Here is an 18,690-nt window from a genome sequence, read left to right as displayed (position 1 = left end):
GTTTGAGTAAAGAAAGGACAAACCTACGAATTTGAGTTTGGCTGAATCTAAACAGTGCTATTAACATTACTTTAGTCAAGTCGGATAATTTTGGATTTAAATAAAGAGAAGTATCACTGAAAATTTATTGCGTCAGTGCCAAATATTTAAATATTTGGAAGCCTATGCAGTTATTACATTTACCTCTTTGCGTCCAAAAAATGTCCCTATTATCTAATTTAAGATCCATAGTCATGCACAGAAAATAAATATTGTGCTTTTTGAGAGACTCAACCTTCTGCAATCGTGGAGCCTCATTAACGATTACCACATCGCTTCGAGGGTACAGGAATAAATTAAATTTTGTTAAAATTATAAAAAGGCCTACAGTTTGATTTGATATCTTTTATGGTTTTATGGTATACACTGAGACGGAACTGAAAGAATGAACTTTGCAGGAAACCTTTTTAACAGATGTTCTGACGTTCAAAGAAGAATGCAGTCAATTTCCAATGAATTTAAGCAACAACAGAGGCTCGTTCATATTGTCAAACTTTTCTCACTAGACGTAGTATAATTCAGGCCCATGAGCAGGGGCTTTTTTGTGGGATTTCGGCATTTTAAGTTGTTTGCATATTAAAAAGTAACCAGTTGTTTTCAGTTTTCTGCCAGATGTTCACTGAAACAATTTTGAGTAAATGGGTTGGGTTGTTCTCATTGGGACATTTAAAGGCACACCCAGCTAGTGGTACTGCACCAGAGCCGCAAAAATTTAACTGCGGCTCTGGTACCCAGGGTAGTTTTAGTGAGGCCTGAGCTAGTCATAAGTTTGCATGGTACCTAACTGTAGTAAAGTAGCTGAAATGAGAAAAATTACATATACCAAGAGGATTTTTTAATATACATCAGATTTTTGTTTTGTTTTATTCTTTTTTAAGTCTCTTTGTTTCAATGGGCCCATAGTTACTCCATTTAAAGAGCTCTTACATAATCAAACGTGAATGCCATCATGTTGTTTTTTCCAGTATCTGTAGCGTACTTTCCTTTAATCTGTATGGTATATATATTGTAAATTTGTAGTTGTGTAGTAATTGTGTTAAATTGTATATAGCATTGATTTTACCAATAAATGAAACTGAAACTGATTAATTGGCAGTGCTAATCTGACAGTGCAAAAGGGATTGAAAGTAACAAGTTGACAATTTTTAGAAAATATATTTTGCTAGGCATTGTTTTCCATCATAGGTAAAAAATTATTTGATTAGTGCAGTGCAAGGTTTTAGCAACAGAAAAGTGGAACAGCTGATTTCATGCACAGCTGATTTCATGCACAGCTGATTTCATGCACAGCTGATTTCATGACCTGTTTGAGTGTAACATCCTTAAACAAAGACTTGAATTTCTTATCTGAGATTTGAGCAACAGACATAACTAGATGCCACTGCAGAATTTGTTGTACTGTATAACCATTGATTTACCAAAAACCTTTTCATAACATCATATCAGTAAATTCCTACCATTTTTGTGGTTCCTCTGACTGAGTAAAAAAACAACCCTATGTCCTAAGATTCTAGCTTTCAGACAACCCTTTCTCAGCGTTTTTCGGGACTCACATGATATACATTTGACAAACTGACTGAGCCCGCTGTTCCAGCCAAGAGCTTGAAAACAAAATAGCCATTAATTCTGAAGAGTATACGAAAGACAATTCAGATAATTTTAGTTGTTCAAAAGAACAAACAGGCCTATTCTATTATTCTATTATAAAATTTATTTATACCTCTGCTCGAAGACGCCATTTTGAACACTAAAAAAACAGTAGAAATTCCCCCCAACCAATCAAATTAGGTTCCTTGATTTTGAGGAACCTGTGGAAAAGAACTAGGAGATTTACCGGGGCTTGTCGTAGAGAGAGAGAGAGAGAGAGCGAGAGAGAGAGAGAGAGAGAGAGAGAGAGAGAGAGAGAGAGAGAGAGAGAGAGAGAGAGAGAGAGAGAGAGAGAGAGAGAGAGAGAGAGAGAGAGAGAGAGAGAGAGAGAGAGAGAGAGAGAGAGAGAGAGAGAGAGAGAGAGAGTATACAAAGTTTTAACAAAAGTTACACAAAGTTACCAGTTACCAGTTTTAACAAAACAGCCGGTTTAACTTTCAACTAAGTTTACAGAAGGTTCGTATATGGGGGCATCAATTCTCAACAAATTCTGTATAAAGTCTTTTAAAAAGTGGTCAAGATTTTTGGCTTCAATTAGTCATAATTTCTTTTGAGTACGAAATTCTTGGTTGTAACGTACAAAAAGCATGATGCATACGAGATTTTAGTTGAATTGCAAAATAAAAAAGCTTGCCAACAACAGGACGTTTAGAAAGTATTGTCCTCTATCATACCTAGAGCAGTTTTCAATATTAAGGGATAGTTTATGGCCCAAAGAAAAGGGACTATTGTTCAAAAGAGACAACACAAGAAATATGCACATATTACGTCATCAAAAAAACCCCTTTTCCCTAAATAATAATTTTAACAAGATCTAATCTCCTTCTCCCTAAATAATTTTAAACAAGCTGACCCCCCCCTCCCCAACCCATTTTTGATTACGTAATATATAAACGTTACCATACCCAATAGCCAACACATCGATAATGTCATTCAGTTATAACCATTTTGATTGGAAAGAGAGAAGGGTAGTGCTCAATTAATTTTTCCAATGCGCGAGCCCTCTCAGTTATTTGATATCAGATACTCGAAATAACTCGCGTTAGTCATAAGTCAAAAAACTAATATGGTTAGCCAAAAGTCATGGGTTTCACAAACAGTGTGCTAGTTAGCTAGTGTAAACCCCTACTACCCCCTCAACAGATATCGAATTAATTCAAGTATTGCGCACTTGCTTGAAAAAATTAAAAGCTAACGAGGGTTGGAAGTGAGAGTAGGCTTTCTGGCTGCGACCACATTAACTGCTATCAATAAAAAAAATGTGAACAATTTTTTGGCACTACTTAATTTGGAAAAGCTTTGAAGAAGGAAAAATTTCAAACATATTTAAAGTTTTTATCGTCTGAACCTCTTCAAAGTATAAGACGTCATAATAAGGGTCGGAAAGAACAAGATGGAGAATAAATACCCATTTATGGATCGAATTCTCCATCTTGTTCTTTTGGACCCTTATTCTGACATCTTATGCTCTGAGGAGTTTCAGACGAAAAATATTTGATATGTTTAAAAGTTTTGCTTTTTTCAAAGCAATTTTCAAGACAAAATATATTTTTCAAGGCCTTCAAAGAATCTTGCAGAAACTGCTGATCAAAATTTCGTTTTCAATGAATTTTCTCAGCCTAAAGGATAAGCTAAATTTTTCATGGAAACGTACTTTAGACAGGAAGTCAATTGTTGATTGTAATCAATTTAAGTTTTGTTCGATGGTTAGTTGCCTTTTGAAAGTTTTCAAGTTTTTGAAAAAATACTTTGGGCAAAGGGCGCACCGGGAAATTTACTTTGGGGCTGGCCAGTCTGCTTCTGCAGAAAACACCCGACTTTGCATCAGGTAATTCCTTTTTAAGAATTTATCGAAAACCATGTTTCAAACCATTTGAATTTCTGCACAAAAAGTAGTTTTTGTCGCTAAAAAAACGAGGGGATTGTATTTTTTTCAATAAAAACCCCCCACAGAAAGTGCAGGTCGCAACGCCGTGAAACGAAGCAACTTGTGAGCAGCGGCCTCTTATATTGGCTGAATGGCTAACATGAAAAAACAGTGTGCATACACTCATGCAGATCTTCTATCATTGCTCAACATTTTTAAAAAATGTGATTTTATAACAGATTTATGAAAAAAAATTCGAAAAGCAGGAGTTTAGGTTAACTCCTAATTCGGGAGACTCCCAAATCGGCAGAGTTGGAATCTTTAGTGTGGGGGCTTATTAAACTTTTTCACTTATAAGGGGTTAACTTATGCGAAGAAGGTCAACTCGGGGATTTAAGATGTTTCATCTTTCAATGAAACTATTTTCCTTTTTCCTAATTTGGTAAAGATGATGCTATATAAGGAAAATAGACGTGTTCTCGCGCTTTGCCGCGGAATCTTCAACGCCAGAAACTGCCAAGGCGCTTCTCACAATATCGGCTCGTAGTGCGTCTGTCTTGGTCTTGGCTGTTCGGAAAGATTTAACAAACGTGATTGTAATGGAGGTGAAGGACCTTGATGCATGGGTAGAACAACTAAATAACTGCCAGCAGCTATCAGAGCAACAAGTCAAGAACTTGACAGACAAGGTATTCTTGTTTTTGTTGCTATAACGGAATAATGCTCATTTAGGTGACTTGGCCTAAAGGTTGAGCTTGAGACCCTGACACTTCCTCCAAAATGTCTTCTGATTTAAAATGTCGATTATGCGAATATCATAGTACAAAATATGATGCAATTTCTGTTGACATTAATCATTCACACTGAATTTGATCAATCCTGTTTAATATAGATTATTGTTGTCTTTGCAGATCTAGTCTTAAAAATTTATTGTTTAGATTTTGAAAGCTGTGATTTTGTCAGACTCTCGCGCGTTCTGTTGTTCTTAGTATTAGCAAAAATTAGCACTACGACACGTATAAAGTTAAACTGCCTTTTGGTAAAAATTACCTATCAAGTTGCTTTCATGCGATGACGAGCGCCAATAGATGAATTTAAGAGGCAGCATTTTCGTTTGAGTAGGCCAGTAGGCCTATGCAATAAAGCCCTGGAATCGCGATACAACCATCTAAGTTGCTTCAATTCCGGAGATCCCAATCCCCAGAAGTTGCTTTGAAATAGCTTAAAATGGACAAAGTGGACCAAATATGGCAAATACAGAAAGTTTTAAAATGCCAAATTTTGAATAAAAATAATTAATATATGCATTTGTGAGGTCATCTTGTGAACACACAACCAGAAAATTTCAACCAAGTACGCAATTCTGAAGGTATTTCATTACATTCACAAAAATTATGGAAGATGGAGAGAAGACGTAAGACACCACTATCAAGAAAATAAGTGTATCAAAATCCTTTATGGTCAATGCAAAAATTAACATGCTTGTCCATTGTATTGGGAATAGAAAATTTGAAGGCCAACATGATATCATTCTAGTCACATTCATATGGAAATCAACATAGAGCAAAAATGTTTTTTATGCGCGCGCATGCTGACATGATTTTCCTGCCCGTAAAAGTTGTGTTGTTTTGTCCCAATTTAGAATGATATAAAAATATATGAGATAACAAACCTTCACTTTTAACCTTTCCTCTGCTTCTTTTTTATGAAGTCGAAAAAATAAATCATCAACTTAAGATACATTTATATCATTACATTAAGGCTTTAAAAGTAGTTATTAATCTCTTTGTTGTCTATGCCTCTATGCTACACTGTCAATCTAAAGTATCCTATGCCTAGGCCTAGTATTAAGCAATGAGGGAAATATTAACAATTTAAAAAGTAAATTTTAAAGCGTTTCCCAATTTTCCGCCACTGAAGGAGACATTATATAAAAAAATGGAACTTCTGACTATAAGTTTACAAAAATTCAGAATGTGGCATGGTGGAAATTTTTCACGATCATTAATTTAAAAATGGAACAAAACTTCCCACGTTGACCTTGTCAAATATCGCTTTTGTTCGGTTTTCTTCTCTTATACAAAAAATACCAAAGCGATTTCAATATCGAAGAGAAAACAGCTACTTACAGTTGTGACCAATCTATTTTGATGAAATACTTTCATGAATATACTGCATATCCCCAAAAAATATGTTCGTTTTAACTTATCAGTCAATCTCCCCCAAAATTTGACAATCCTGACATTAGGTATCTTTGCAGTAAAATTATGAACGTGTTCAAATTTTCTGGATATGCCGACCAATTTCATTTTAATTTTTTGGGTCATGAAAATGAATCAAGAAAAAAGTCAGCGTGCGGCATGGTGGCATTTTCGAGATAAAATGAATTTAAATTTTGAACTATTTCTCCGTAGAACTGAAAATTTTTGAAGTATACTCACACTTTGAGATTTTGTATATAAAATGAGCCGATCAGGCTTCAAGTTCACTCTGCCATGCTCAGGTCCATTGTGGTTGTGGTGATATGATTCATAGATTAGTTTTAGAGTTAGTTTAAATAGTTTTAGTGTTGTTTAGTTAATTCATAGTTTTAGAGTAATAGTTTTAATGTTAATTCATAGTTTTAGTATTAATTCATAGTTCTAATGTTAATTCATAGTTTAAGAGTTCATCCATAGTTTTAGTTAAAATAGTTTTAGAATTATAGTTTAGTTGTAATCAATAATTTTAATGTTAGTTCAAACAGTTTTAGTTGATTAGATGATTTCAATAGTATATTAATCAATAGTTTTAGTTCTGATAGTTCTAGTTCAAAATAGTTTTAGTTCAAATAGTTTTAGTTCAAATAGTTTTAGTTCAAATAGCTTTTAATTTTTGCTTAGTTAATTTATATATATATAGTTTATAGTGTTAATCGAGAGTTTAAGTATTGCTTAGTTTAATTGTTGCATAGTTGTTTTAGTATTGATTAGTTGTAGAATCATAGTTTATTCATAGTTTCATTGTCTCTACATACATGCAAACATATAGTCATACTTTTTGATAAATAATAGCACAATTCAAACTGCTGATGTGATATAGTAGTGTTACATTTCGAATGGTTGATATTCGAACTGTATTCTGATTGGCTGAAGGCAACGCCATTGCTGACGTGATATTTGAACTGTATTCTGATTGGTTGAAGATGACGTGATATTCGTACATCTAGAAAGAAAAACTGATTCTTATTGGTTGATAGTAATATCCTAAATAATAAAATGGATTCTGGTTGGTTGAAAGCAATGTCATTGCTGATGTGACACTCGAATTATTAAGATATATGGGTGGGCAAGCAATGCAAAAAAATCAGTTGGTTTATGAATCACAAAGAGTAACAATGAAGCTAAGTTTTGAGCAACCAAATGATGGAGAAGATGAATGCAATGGTGGTGATCGCTTCTTGCTTTGACCCTGTTCTTGATCTTCCATGTGATGTGCTCTCTTCAACTTATTAGCATTTGCCTGTACATCGATCATAGAATGTACCCTACTTTCACTTTGAAATCTTTAAGCATGAGCCCATTACCTTTAAACAGCCCCTGCACTGTGTGTGATGTTAGACTCAAAAAATATGTCTGCTCTTTGCAGTTGCAAGTTCCAACTGAGCTTTACCCTAAAATTCAATGACTTATATATCATATCAGTTCGAATGTCACATCAGCATTTTGAATCTCACATCAGTTTCAGCCAATCAGAATCCATTTTTATTTTTATATGTTCAAATATCATGTATGCTTCAGCCAATCAACATAAATCACATCATCAGTTCAAATATCATGTCATATAGTTCAAAATGACAAGTTGTTTAAAATTGGTAACATTACATCTTCATTGTTGTTAAGTAACGACATTAATCTATTACTACATCACATTATTAATTCGCATAGAAGCCTCCTTTATTTGGTAAGAAACACCCCTTCTGCCTCTCATGTTGCCACTTTCCTCTCAAAAAGGTACATTGAGTAATATTAGCTAATGATAAAAATCCTAGGAAAAATAGAAATGCTTTTATAATCTTGGTTTTAAACATTTTAATATTTGGTGAAATTCCTTCGCTTTAGAGTGCAGGGTATTTTCAGTTCCTTTGCACTTAAACTACTTAATTTTCTTGTTGTCTTTCGTTTCACAGGTTTTTCTTCTTCTTTTCTGCCTTGTTTTCATTCCTTTTATCCTTTTTCAAGACCTCCTAATTTTCTGAATCCCTGCATCTATTGCAACTCCAGCTGCTGCTGCTGCTGCTGCTCCCTTTGCAAGTGATTTAGCTCCTTTGATTGCAACCTGTTTTAAATCTTTTTTTGTTACATTTCGTGCTATTGCTTTCTCTCTTTGCTTCAAACCTTCTTTGATAGCTTGTTTAGCTGCTGCTCTTGTTACTGTTGAACCCATCTTATCAAGTTTTAAATATCTTCTTCTTGGAAATTTACCCTTCTTTCTTTTATACTTTCCTTCTCAACCGATAACTTTAAGAGCATCATCAAGTTCCTCATCATCTTGGAATGCAGCGTCTTGTCCTTTATCTATTGCTATTTTTGCTGCTGTTCCACCCATTACTTTCTCCAAGTTTAAATTTAACCGTTGCTCTGGCACCCCTTTTGCTTAAAGGATTTAAAAAAGACGGACACTTTAAGTTTCTTCAGATAATAGGGATTCTGTGGTTCCATGTAAAGCTTGCACAGCACAAAAGTGCTATAATTCTCTTACCAAACAATCTTTTTGATGTACAGAATTAAAAAAGGCTTTGAAAAACACATTTTGAAAAATACTTAAGCTTTTCGTCTGACACTCTTTCAGACTATAAAATGTCAGAACATAGTTCGAAAACTCTAGGCTAGAAAATATTGAAACTCAGTTACGAATTGAAATAGGCCAATCAGAAACGCGAGCACATGACTGTTGAGGTTGCCCAATCTGTGCCGCTTGCCAATGGAAAATGTTACCAATGAATCCTAAGGTGAAAACAAACTCCTTCTGTCTAGAGAATACCGGCTATTTCATATTTATGTATATGGATTCCAAAACTGCTATATGCATTGACAGTCAGGCTCTACCAATAATCTGAAACATGTAACCATTACATCCCAAAACAGCTAGATGTAATGACAGTCAGGTTCTGCCAATAATCTGAAACATGTTACCATTATAGCTTTCATGCAATCTAGTTTTCCAGTGAATGCGCTTCCTTGTGGCATTGCATCTTTTAGTTGTGGTTTTTGATCTGCAAGACGTAAGTAGGCTGTTTTCTTTGAGGGAGGGTTCTGTTTCTAATGCTGGAAGGGCCCTGCTGTTTTATTCTATCTCTCGATCGACAATCCTTACCACTTTCTTCGACTTTCCTACCAATAATGTGGTTGTTTTCATAAGAATGAAAGGTTCTAAGCTCTGCAAACATACCTTTCCCTTCACTATCCTTTCCCAAATAGATTGCAGCTCGTGACAATCATAACAAAAACTGCCTGACAGGCAAAGAATTATTTTTTAAAAATGCAAAACCAATTAACCTTGTAAATTTTTCAGGGTTCTTTCAAAACGAAAAGGGTAAGTGAATGGGAATTTTAGAGAAGCGAATTTTACTTCATGTTCTGTTTAGGAGAGCAATTCACAGCTCGCCCCATGTTGCAAGAGAGTGGCTAGTGTGGAGGTGAGCCTGAGCTATTGCTTGCCTCAAACAAATTCAATTTTCTAGACAATTTGATACCTTAAAAAGCAACTTTAAACCTGCCAGTTTAGATATGCTACACTCATAAAATAATGCTTCAAAATTGAAAAGGAATTTCTGGTTTAGTTTTTCCTTGAAGCTGGCCTCTCCATAAAGATTTCAGTAGGTGTTTTGACTGTGCACAGAAACAAGCAGCCTTTGTTGTTAAATGTGTGATCAACAGGCTACAATTGGTGGTTGCCCATTGAAAATAATAAATCAGGGCAAGTTTGACAAAAAGAGAAGTTTAATTGATAAGATGTTATTGAATAACATGATGTAATGAACATTTTCCTTGCAAGCAGGTCATTGGAGCAAATGTTGTATTTTGGCTCATTCAGTTAAATCTTGTTCAATACTCTGTTGTTATTAATCAAGGAAGCTGTGTCCATAATGGCAATTACTGGGGGAAGGGTTACAGCCCCCACTTTTGACAGCCACACCAAATTGTTTATAAAGCAACATTAACGATCACTGCCTTTTTGCAGATACAATCACTACCTCCATCCTGATCTTCGTTGGTACTTTTTCACTACTTTTCTTTCAATCCTTTTCATTAACACTGCTAATTTCCTTCCGCTTGCTTTGTAGACTTTCTTTCTCCTTCCTGATTTTACACTTATTTAAAGTGATTGCTCTATGATGATTGCATCTTTTTCTTCTAAAGTGTGCATTGATGAATTTTAGATTATACTGATCTAAGAATGGCCGGAAACTGCACCTTAAATTTCTTGGACACAGGAATAAAATGCAGCAGATAGAAAGTTGTTTGTATCGCAGGCCATCGCACGCGCAAAGTAATCAAGATACAAAACACCCTACGTGGCCTATCTTTATGTTACAAAGACATGAAGTAGTTGAAGTAGTTAAGGTATTGATTGAGATCCTTGCAGAAATTCTGTAGGAGACAAATTCCAATAAATTTATGATAGGATCCCAGCACAACATAAATTTTTGGCAACATTTTGGGTTTTTGGGTATCATGGCTCAATGACCCTTTATTTCCCTTCTGGGATGGTCTGACCCCAACCGAAAGGTGTTTCCAGGTTAAAAATAAGTTGTTGGCGCATTTTGGAATCAATGGTATTCTAAAGGACTATTTTAACGTCTAATTTTCAAAGAAACATTACAGAAATTAACGATAGTGTCTTTTCTATTATGCCAATAAGCCTCTTGAATGCAAGTTTTTACAACAGATCTGTTTATGTTTGACCTTTTTCTTCAATACATTTGCTACTTTTTGCTTGCTGCATCACTGCATAACACATCCAGACAACCCTGATTGTAACAAACACACTGTAATGGGGATGCTGACAAAAACACCTATTCGGTTTCTTGCCTCACCGGTTTCTTGCTACTTTGAAAACAACTTTGATTTTCTTTGTATTAAATTTTCAAATTCAGTTTTGGGTTGAAGACTAAAACTACTATCTTACATTCCAGGGTGCCAGTACTTGTAATAGTGATTTCATGATGATGCTGTGTCAATAAGTTTGTAAGAAATTTGACTGCAAATATTTTCAAGCTGTTCAGATCAACATTTCAAAAGTTTAGTTTATATCTGATCCAAAGCAATGGAACGCATATGAGAAAATGCCTAATGCACTTTTACTTTGTTTCCAAGGATAATTAGCAAATTGCCAATATCTGTTAGATAGGTAGTGTCGGATGATTTGTATTCAATTTTTTTTATACTCATAGAAATTTACAAAACACTACTACAAATACAATACTATAACGATATCACAGGGGGCATGAATCTTTATAACAATCCTGTGGCCATTAACGATTAATTCAGAGTCTGTAGCAAAAATGATGCATTATTAACAAACTACTCTACTACTTTAAAGCGACAATTCCATGTCGTGCATAAAACAATGACCATCCCATGACAAAAACCTGCATGTCTTGGACAGTTACCTTTAAGAAGTGATAAAACAGAAAAAAGCTTATTAATTAGGGGGGTTGGTATTTAAAACCGATTTCGTTGCTATTTGTAGATAGGAAACCTTTACTTGTAATCTTTTGGGTTTAGTGATAATCTTGTTTTCTGTATTGTAGGCAAAAGAAATTTTGACAAAAGAATCAAATGTTCAAGAAGTAAAATGTCCAGTCACTGTGTGTGGGGATGTTCATGGGCAGTTTCACGATTTGATGGAACTTTTCAAAATAGGTGGTAAATCTCCAGATACAAATTACCTCTTTATGGGCGACTATGTAGACAGAGGCTACTATTCAGTGGAAACGGTCACTTTGCTTGTTGCTTTAAAGGTAAGGCTAACTGAAGCATTCAGTATTGCATAATTGTCTCAATGCAGTTCATGATTCTGATAGGTTTATCGTCTTTGGTATGTTGTGATTAAATTTGGAACAGGTAGGTTTTCAACATTTTATGCCAAGAACTCGGCCACAAACCAAGCCAACACCATTCTTTTACACTTGTAGAAACTGGGAAGCTGCCTTTGTGCACAGTTGATGAGTAGGTTTCAGAGAGTTTGCTAAGGGTTGAATTTACTTAAAAAAGGAAAGAGAAGTTGGAATTTGCTAAGCATATTTTTGTACTTGCAAATCCTTAGCTGTTAAAGTTTGCTAGAGACTAATCTTAGTTTTCTGTAATAAAAGATACCCTGCGAAAATTCTGGAACGAGGATCACAATTGTACACCCAGCGGCGAAGGCATTAACAGCTCTAACTCAACTTCCAACAAGGCTTGTCATTTGCATGTTATGAAGGGAGAAACAGAAAACAAATTGACACAGGCAGAATGCGAATCATATTCTTTCTGCAGAGTGATCAGATTATTTTTTCTTTGCAAATCATCAAATGACCTCTCGCCACCATTCATTTAAAAATTCCGACTGTCATGATCTTAGGGTGGCGAAACACTTGGTTAAAGAGCTAAATTTAATGACTGTTGTCCTCCATTAAAAAAGGTCAAATGCATTTTGAAAGCTGCTTGGGAAACCATCAAGGTTGCATATTCATCTAAACATTTTTTTTTCATCTAAACAAACATTTTCATCTAAACAAAGGATTTGCTATCTTTGAACAAAATAAGCCAGATGGTACAATTTCTCTGTTGGTTTCTTCTAAGTGAAAGTTGGCAGATGAATGATTGTTGCCAGATCTTCTTTGAAAAAATACGAGGAGAAAAATAATTTCTCAATCAATAAATGATTTACCAAGTAATAGCGCCGTTATCAAATGAGAGAACCATTTCACTTGCAAGCTTTAAACGAGAAAATTTTTTATAAAATTTCAACCCTCCGATTTAAAACCAAAATAAAACTACTTTTACCTAAATTCTAGTTCAAATTAATGTTTAATTGTAGATTCAAATTCCGTTTTCTCTTCTTCCTTTGTTTTTTACCTTGAAAAATTAATCTAAGCACGTTATTCTCATAAGAGAGGGATATCTAATAATCCCGTGTGCGGGTTTGATGAAAGTAAGAAACCAATGCATTGGAAATGTTCTTGGAATGTTTTTTAGCCAATTAGAGTAACTTTCTAACCAATGTTCGTCAACGTTCTTTGCAATTTACAAACAAAGTTCCCGCGCCAAAGCACAGCCTTCTTTCTAAAAGCAAGTTGAAATTTCTTGCCCATCTTTTTCAATCAGTCACAATCAGATAGCATTTGACCTATCCAAAATGCTGCCAAAGAAACAGATAATGCTTACTTTTGTTAAAAATTTGCTGTCGAACCAAAGGGCGACAATTTACACAGGATGAATAACATATTTAATAACAAAATGATTGAAAAAGTATTACTTTCTACAAGCCAAATTACAATATTGGTTAACATGGTGCTCAAATGAGATACCGTGAGGTTTGATATTCGTTTTAGATTTACTTGTTCATGTCTTACCAAAGTTTGCAAACAAATATATACGGGATAAGACAATTATAGTGTTTTTAATATTTTTATACGAAGTTTTATTCAAAAATGAAAAAAGCAGTCTTTGTTGAGTAATTGTTTCGGGTTTTTTCGTTGTTTATTGTTGATCATTAGCTGCTACTAGAGTAATAGCCAGTTGTTTTTTCTCTATGTCTCTCTTCAGTGCCATGTCTAGTGCCGTTTAGGTGACGGTTTTTAAATGCTCCGGTTTTCTAGATGCTTTAATTTGCACTAATGTTATTATACTTTGCTATTCATTCTCCTCCAAAATGCTATAGCTAGTTCTATAGCTAGTTCTATAGCTAGTTCTATAGCTAGTTCTATAGCTAGTTCTATAGCTAGTTCTTTGTTGTTTTCAAGGTCAGATTTCCGCATAGAGTAACAATTCTACGAGGTAATCATGAAAGTCGACAGATCACTCAGGTGTATGGATTCTATGATGAATGCTTAAGAAAATATGGAAATGCAAATGTTTGGAAGTATTTTACAGATCTTTTCGATTATCTCCCGTTAACAGCTCTAGTAGATGGACAGGTGAGGCAATTTTCCTAGGTTCTTTATTGTTTTCTTTCTTAAATGACCCAAACTTTTATTTAGCATTTTTAGAGTTCTATTTTGCAGGATTTAGTTAAGCTTTTAATATTTTACATTTTTACCAGATACTTGAAAGGGACTTTATGTAGAATTAATCTTCTATTCTTAATTGTTATGTTTTTTGTATTGCTGTTATCTCTTTTTGTCCATGAAGGGAACACGGTTCATTTTCAACTCAGAGAGCAAATCACTAAAGGTTTTTTTTGGACAGTATTAACTCGACTGAAAGCTCGTGTTTTTAAGTCAAAACATCACTTTGACAGACACTGGCATTTTGATAGCTTTCAGGATTGATTTGGTTTGGTTGATCTATGAACTGATAGAGACTGTTAGTAAAGAGCTTGAAGCATCGCAGTGAATAGCTTAGTGCGACCTCCACTTATTTTTTAGTATTCCTGCCAGATATTATATTTTGAGCTCTTTTTCAGATCTTCTGTTTACATGGTGGCTTATCTCCTTCCATTGATACCTTAGACCATATTAGAGCTTTAGACAGGCTTCAAGAAGTTCCTCATGAGGTGAGAATCGTTGTTATTAATCTGGTGTTGATAATAATTGATGACAAGGTACTGTAGCTAACAATAGCTTGTGGGACAAACCTGATAAAAAATTGGCTCTACTTTATTTCTCTTTTACCCCGGAAACAAATCATTGCTCAAATTGATTCTTTTATTCGAAATAACTAGTGCAAAATTAGTTGTCTGAAAAGAGTTTTATAATGATTGGATTTTATAATTATTAGAATTTAATTGAGTGTTTGTATTGTATTTTGAATAGAATGATAAATAGCTGTAAATGGAATGAAAGAAAGCTAGAGGAAATTATGTTGACCCTGGCAAAACATGTTTTCATGTTCGTTTCTTGTTGAATAGGTTAAGAATACATCTGTTAATTCTTAAGGACAATGCTTTAAAACAAGGTTCTTGTAGAATGTTGCTATAAAATCATGGGAAGGTCAAAATTTCGGTTAGTTGCTGCACTCGCTAGCAAATTCATTTCTTTTTTTTATATCTACTTAGTTTGCCCTAGGCTTCTTTTTTAAATACCAAGTTTTCGATATATGTTTAATAGAAGGTCAGATAATTGATGTTTTTCTGATCAAAATCTTGTGTTATTTAAGTACTTATAAAGAGCATTTGCTAGCAAATACACTTGGAAGAAGCAACAAAGTTATACGTGTTTTTTCTGGCGAATAAGCAACAAGATTAATTGCTACTCTTCTTCTCTTCTTTTCTCTGAGTCTTAGTTGCATACTCCAGAGAGCTTTGCCGCATTAGCTGCTACAAATTTTTTAATTTGTCATTTTTCTAATCAGCTGAAATTTGTATTGCATTCAATGACAGGGTCCGATGTGCGATCTGCTTTGGAGTGATCCTGATGACCGAGGTGGCTGGGGTATCTCCCCGCGTGGTGCGGGTTACACGTTTGGGCAAGACATTTCAGAAACCTTCAACCACACGAATGGCTTAACATTGATTGCAAGAGCTCACCAGCTCGTGATGGAGGTTAGAACTAAATGCTTACTCTGCTGTTTCATTTCTGTAGACTTGGTGCCTGAAATTGTGCCTGATTTTACTTTTTGATACTTGAAATTCAAGGTACCTAACTAAAATAATTTTAAAGATATCTTTTTTTACTTGGGACAATGTCTCTTTTGTTTAGGGGTACAACTGGTGTCACGACCGAAATGTAGTGACGATATTTTCTGCTCCAAACTACTGCTACAGATGTGGAAACCAGGCAGCAATAATGGAGCTTGATGATGCACTCAAGTATTCCTTGTAAGTCCCATTCCTTGTACATTGCTGCATTTCTGCAACTCCAAAATGAAGGCAACAGAATACTTTTTTGTCGTTTCTGCAACCTGTCGTTTACGTAAACGAAAGCCGTTTTCCCTTGATGCTGAAGATTCCAGGCCTGTGATGTGTAAACAGATGCTCACACATAAGTTGTATCAAGGGTAACGCACAGCATTGTTCAGGCTTGCTTACCTATTTAAAAATTAGGTTTCGGTACAAAGCTTGCTAGGAACTGCCTCTGGTTTATGAAAAATTACAATATTACTAAGTTAAGGCAGATAGAGTCATGCACAGATTAATTGATGGATTGACTGTTTTATTTTCCAGCCTTCCATTTGATCCGGCGCCGAGAAGAGGCGAGCCTCATGTGACAAGGCGAACACCAGACTACTTTCTTTAGTAACCAGTTTATCTTTGATTTAAAAAAGGTGATCTGTATCTCGGTTTATCTCATTGGAGCGTGAAACTATTCACCGCAGTATCTGTTATTAATGCTGTTTCAAGAGCCTTTACAACTTTTATCGGATTGTAGTAAGATGTAACGAAAAGAAGCCATTCACACGATTGCGTGGAAAGGTGCACCCTTCCAAGCATGCTAGATATTCGCCGTATCCATTCCACACTTGCCCAAAAAAATTATCAGATATATTTCTACTTTTTTATTTTGAGTTTGTATTTCACGCTCATTGCCTTAAAAGAATATTTTCGTTTTAACTCAATCTATTTTGAAAGCAAATCTGCTTGGTTAAATAGAGCATGGTTAAATAAAGCCATTTGGTATAAAGAGACTTGATCATAACTCTTTGCATTGTATTTTTTATTCCTTAGAAATGAGGCTTGAAGTTGATTGGGTCCACTTTTCTATGTTGTGAATGGTGCAAATCTAATTTGTTCTAATCAACATATTTTATTCTTCCTATGATCAAATAACTTACTGTCGTATCTGGTATGTTTCAATTTTTCATGTATCAATTAATGAAATATCTTGATTCATCCTTTAGACTGTTGTTGTGTCCAATCTCAAGAATAGAATTTTCGCACATACGCGAATAAGACAAGGCGTTAGAGTATCCTGTAGCTTGTAAGGTTGTGTGTCCTTGTTGGCATGTAGTGCTCGATGTAATCATTATCTTATGATTGATCAGATACAATATGGATATTGTATAAACATTAATGAAATTATCGTAACTTATTATTATTGACATCGAATATATCAAAAAGGAAAAGACAGGATAAATGCTCATCCTACGGCAATCAATTGAATTGTTAAAGTTGGGAGCATGGCGAAGCCAGGGTTAAAATATTGGGAGCAACGGAAAATTTTTGCTGATCACACCCTTAAGAAGTTGGGATAACGCCGTATTTTGTTAATACGTTTGGGAAGGCTATGGCTTTTTTTACGTGGCAATGTTTGGCTAATCAAATACAATAACTGTCATATGTAGCTGCTTCAATTCCCCATTTCATTCACAATATTCACAACACATTTCATTTATATGTAACTGTCCATTAAATTCACACTTTGTATTCTGAATATGTAAGGCGAGGGAGCTCTACTTCTAAAATCTGATTTTCCAAAGTTTTAAGCAAATATCTAAAATAATAAACTTTTCAAAAGTTTCAAACTAAGTCAGTCCTCCTTGGCGTAGAATTCGCAAATTGCCCGACAAGCATTTAAGAATCAATTTTTTAGAGGTTTGAAGCATTTTAGTTTTTTTTTATTGGGAATTAGCGAGGTCGTGGAGCGTTCAATTCAAGGTCAACCGGGAAAAAAATGGTAGAAAAGCGAATTTTCCACCATCCAGTGCAGAATTTTTTGCACTATAACATACTCAAAATCGCCCAAAATCGACCGTGGGGAAAAAATTTCATTGAGGTTTATATGGTCTACGAGGCCACATTCGATAATCAAGTAGTTTTAGCACAACTGAGAGCATGTGTTCAAAAAAGCAAGAAATTCGTTTTTCTTTTAAAAATGTAGATTTACGCAAGAAAAAATTCTCCTATTCTAGGACTGAAAATAAATAAGAGGACTAATAAAGGAAGAAGTCAGTTGTTTTTTGATTCCCTTAAAAACATGGGCGGAAATTTTATAATCGACAGGCAGTTTTTGAATACCAAAAGACAATATTCATAAACGCACCATAAGCGAGGGACTTTTATCAATATTTTAGAGTACATAAAGTTACTCAATGCCTTAGCAATTTACTCGGGGGAGGGGCTATTTTGGGTATTGGGGACATCCCAGCCAAAGATGTAATGTTCTTTTGTGATTTCGATATCAACACAGGTCATTATTTCCTAATGATTGGTACAAATGAACGGCTCATTTTCAGGAAACTCTCTGGATAAAATATGGCAGAATCGCTAATCAATTGGGTGGACTAAAACTTTGTGATATGCAAGCTAGTTTTTAAAAATGGAAAAGCAGTACACGTTATGAAAAGGTGCCTGCAACATCATAAAGCACAGTAAAAGAAACGTAAGACTTGACTTAGGCCCTATTCGCACTGCATCTAGAAACCTGACAATGTTAATCCCTTATTATTCTATCTTCAAAGGCGGCAAGGGTTGGTCAGGAAGTAGTTTAATTGGTAGAGTGCGAACAGCAAAATCCGAAATCTGACAAATTGTAACGTTTCGACTAATTGGTCAAAGGTTCCGTCGTAGAGCTCTGGAGCATCACAATCTTGTGAAAATCTATGATAACCAGCGGGTGACTCGACGGACATGCCAGAATTATGTTAACACCAATAAAAAAGCCCAGGGTGCTATTTGAAATCATGTCACAATTTGAAAAGGTACAATTTCTTAATGGCAACCTGATAACGTGTTAGATAAAGATGCAACATCTCAGAAAACTGCCTAATGCGAACAGAAGTTTGACAAACTTTGACAATCTTGAAAAAGTTTTCTTAATTGGCGTGAGAATATCGGGTTTGACAAACATTATCATATTTGCAGTGCGAATAGGGCCTTAAACAATTATTCAACAGAGAGTTAAAAAACTCCAATTGGTAACGTTTTAGTTCATCAAAGTCGTCGAGACTTAAGAAAGTACTTCGAAAAAGTTACGATGTTAGCGTAACACCTTGTTCTAAAAGACTACAATC

General features: G+C 34.9%; 1 protein-coding gene across 1 annotated transcript; it reads left to right on the top strand.

Moving 5' to 3' along the window:
• Positions 1–4,076: 4,076 nt before the first annotated feature.
• Positions 4,077–16,570, top strand: LOC135695070 (serine/threonine-protein phosphatase 2A catalytic subunit beta isoform). Its single transcript, XM_065214059.1, has 7 exons — positions 4,077–4,242; positions 11,349–11,558; positions 13,545–13,718; positions 14,207–14,296; positions 15,122–15,283; positions 15,441–15,559; positions 15,905–16,570. Exons 1-7 carry the CDS (start codon positions 4,153–4,155, stop codon positions 15,975–15,977), a joined length of 918 nt encoding a protein of 305 aa, XP_065070131.1. The 5' UTR covers positions 4,077–4,152; the 3' UTR covers positions 15,978–16,570.
• Positions 16,571–18,690: the final 2,120 nt, after the last annotated feature.

This window comes from Rhopilema esculentum, chromosome 17 (genome assembly GCF_057945365.1).
Source record: "Rhopilema esculentum isolate cy_ngs chromosome 17, ASM5794536v1, whole genome shotgun sequence".
NCBI classification, from domain to species: domain Eukaryota; kingdom Metazoa; phylum Cnidaria; class Scyphozoa; order Rhizostomeae; family Rhizostomatidae; genus Rhopilema; species Rhopilema esculentum.
The sequence above is the reverse complement of the archived record's forward strand: the minus strand, read 5'-3'. Positions and strand labels throughout refer to the sequence as shown.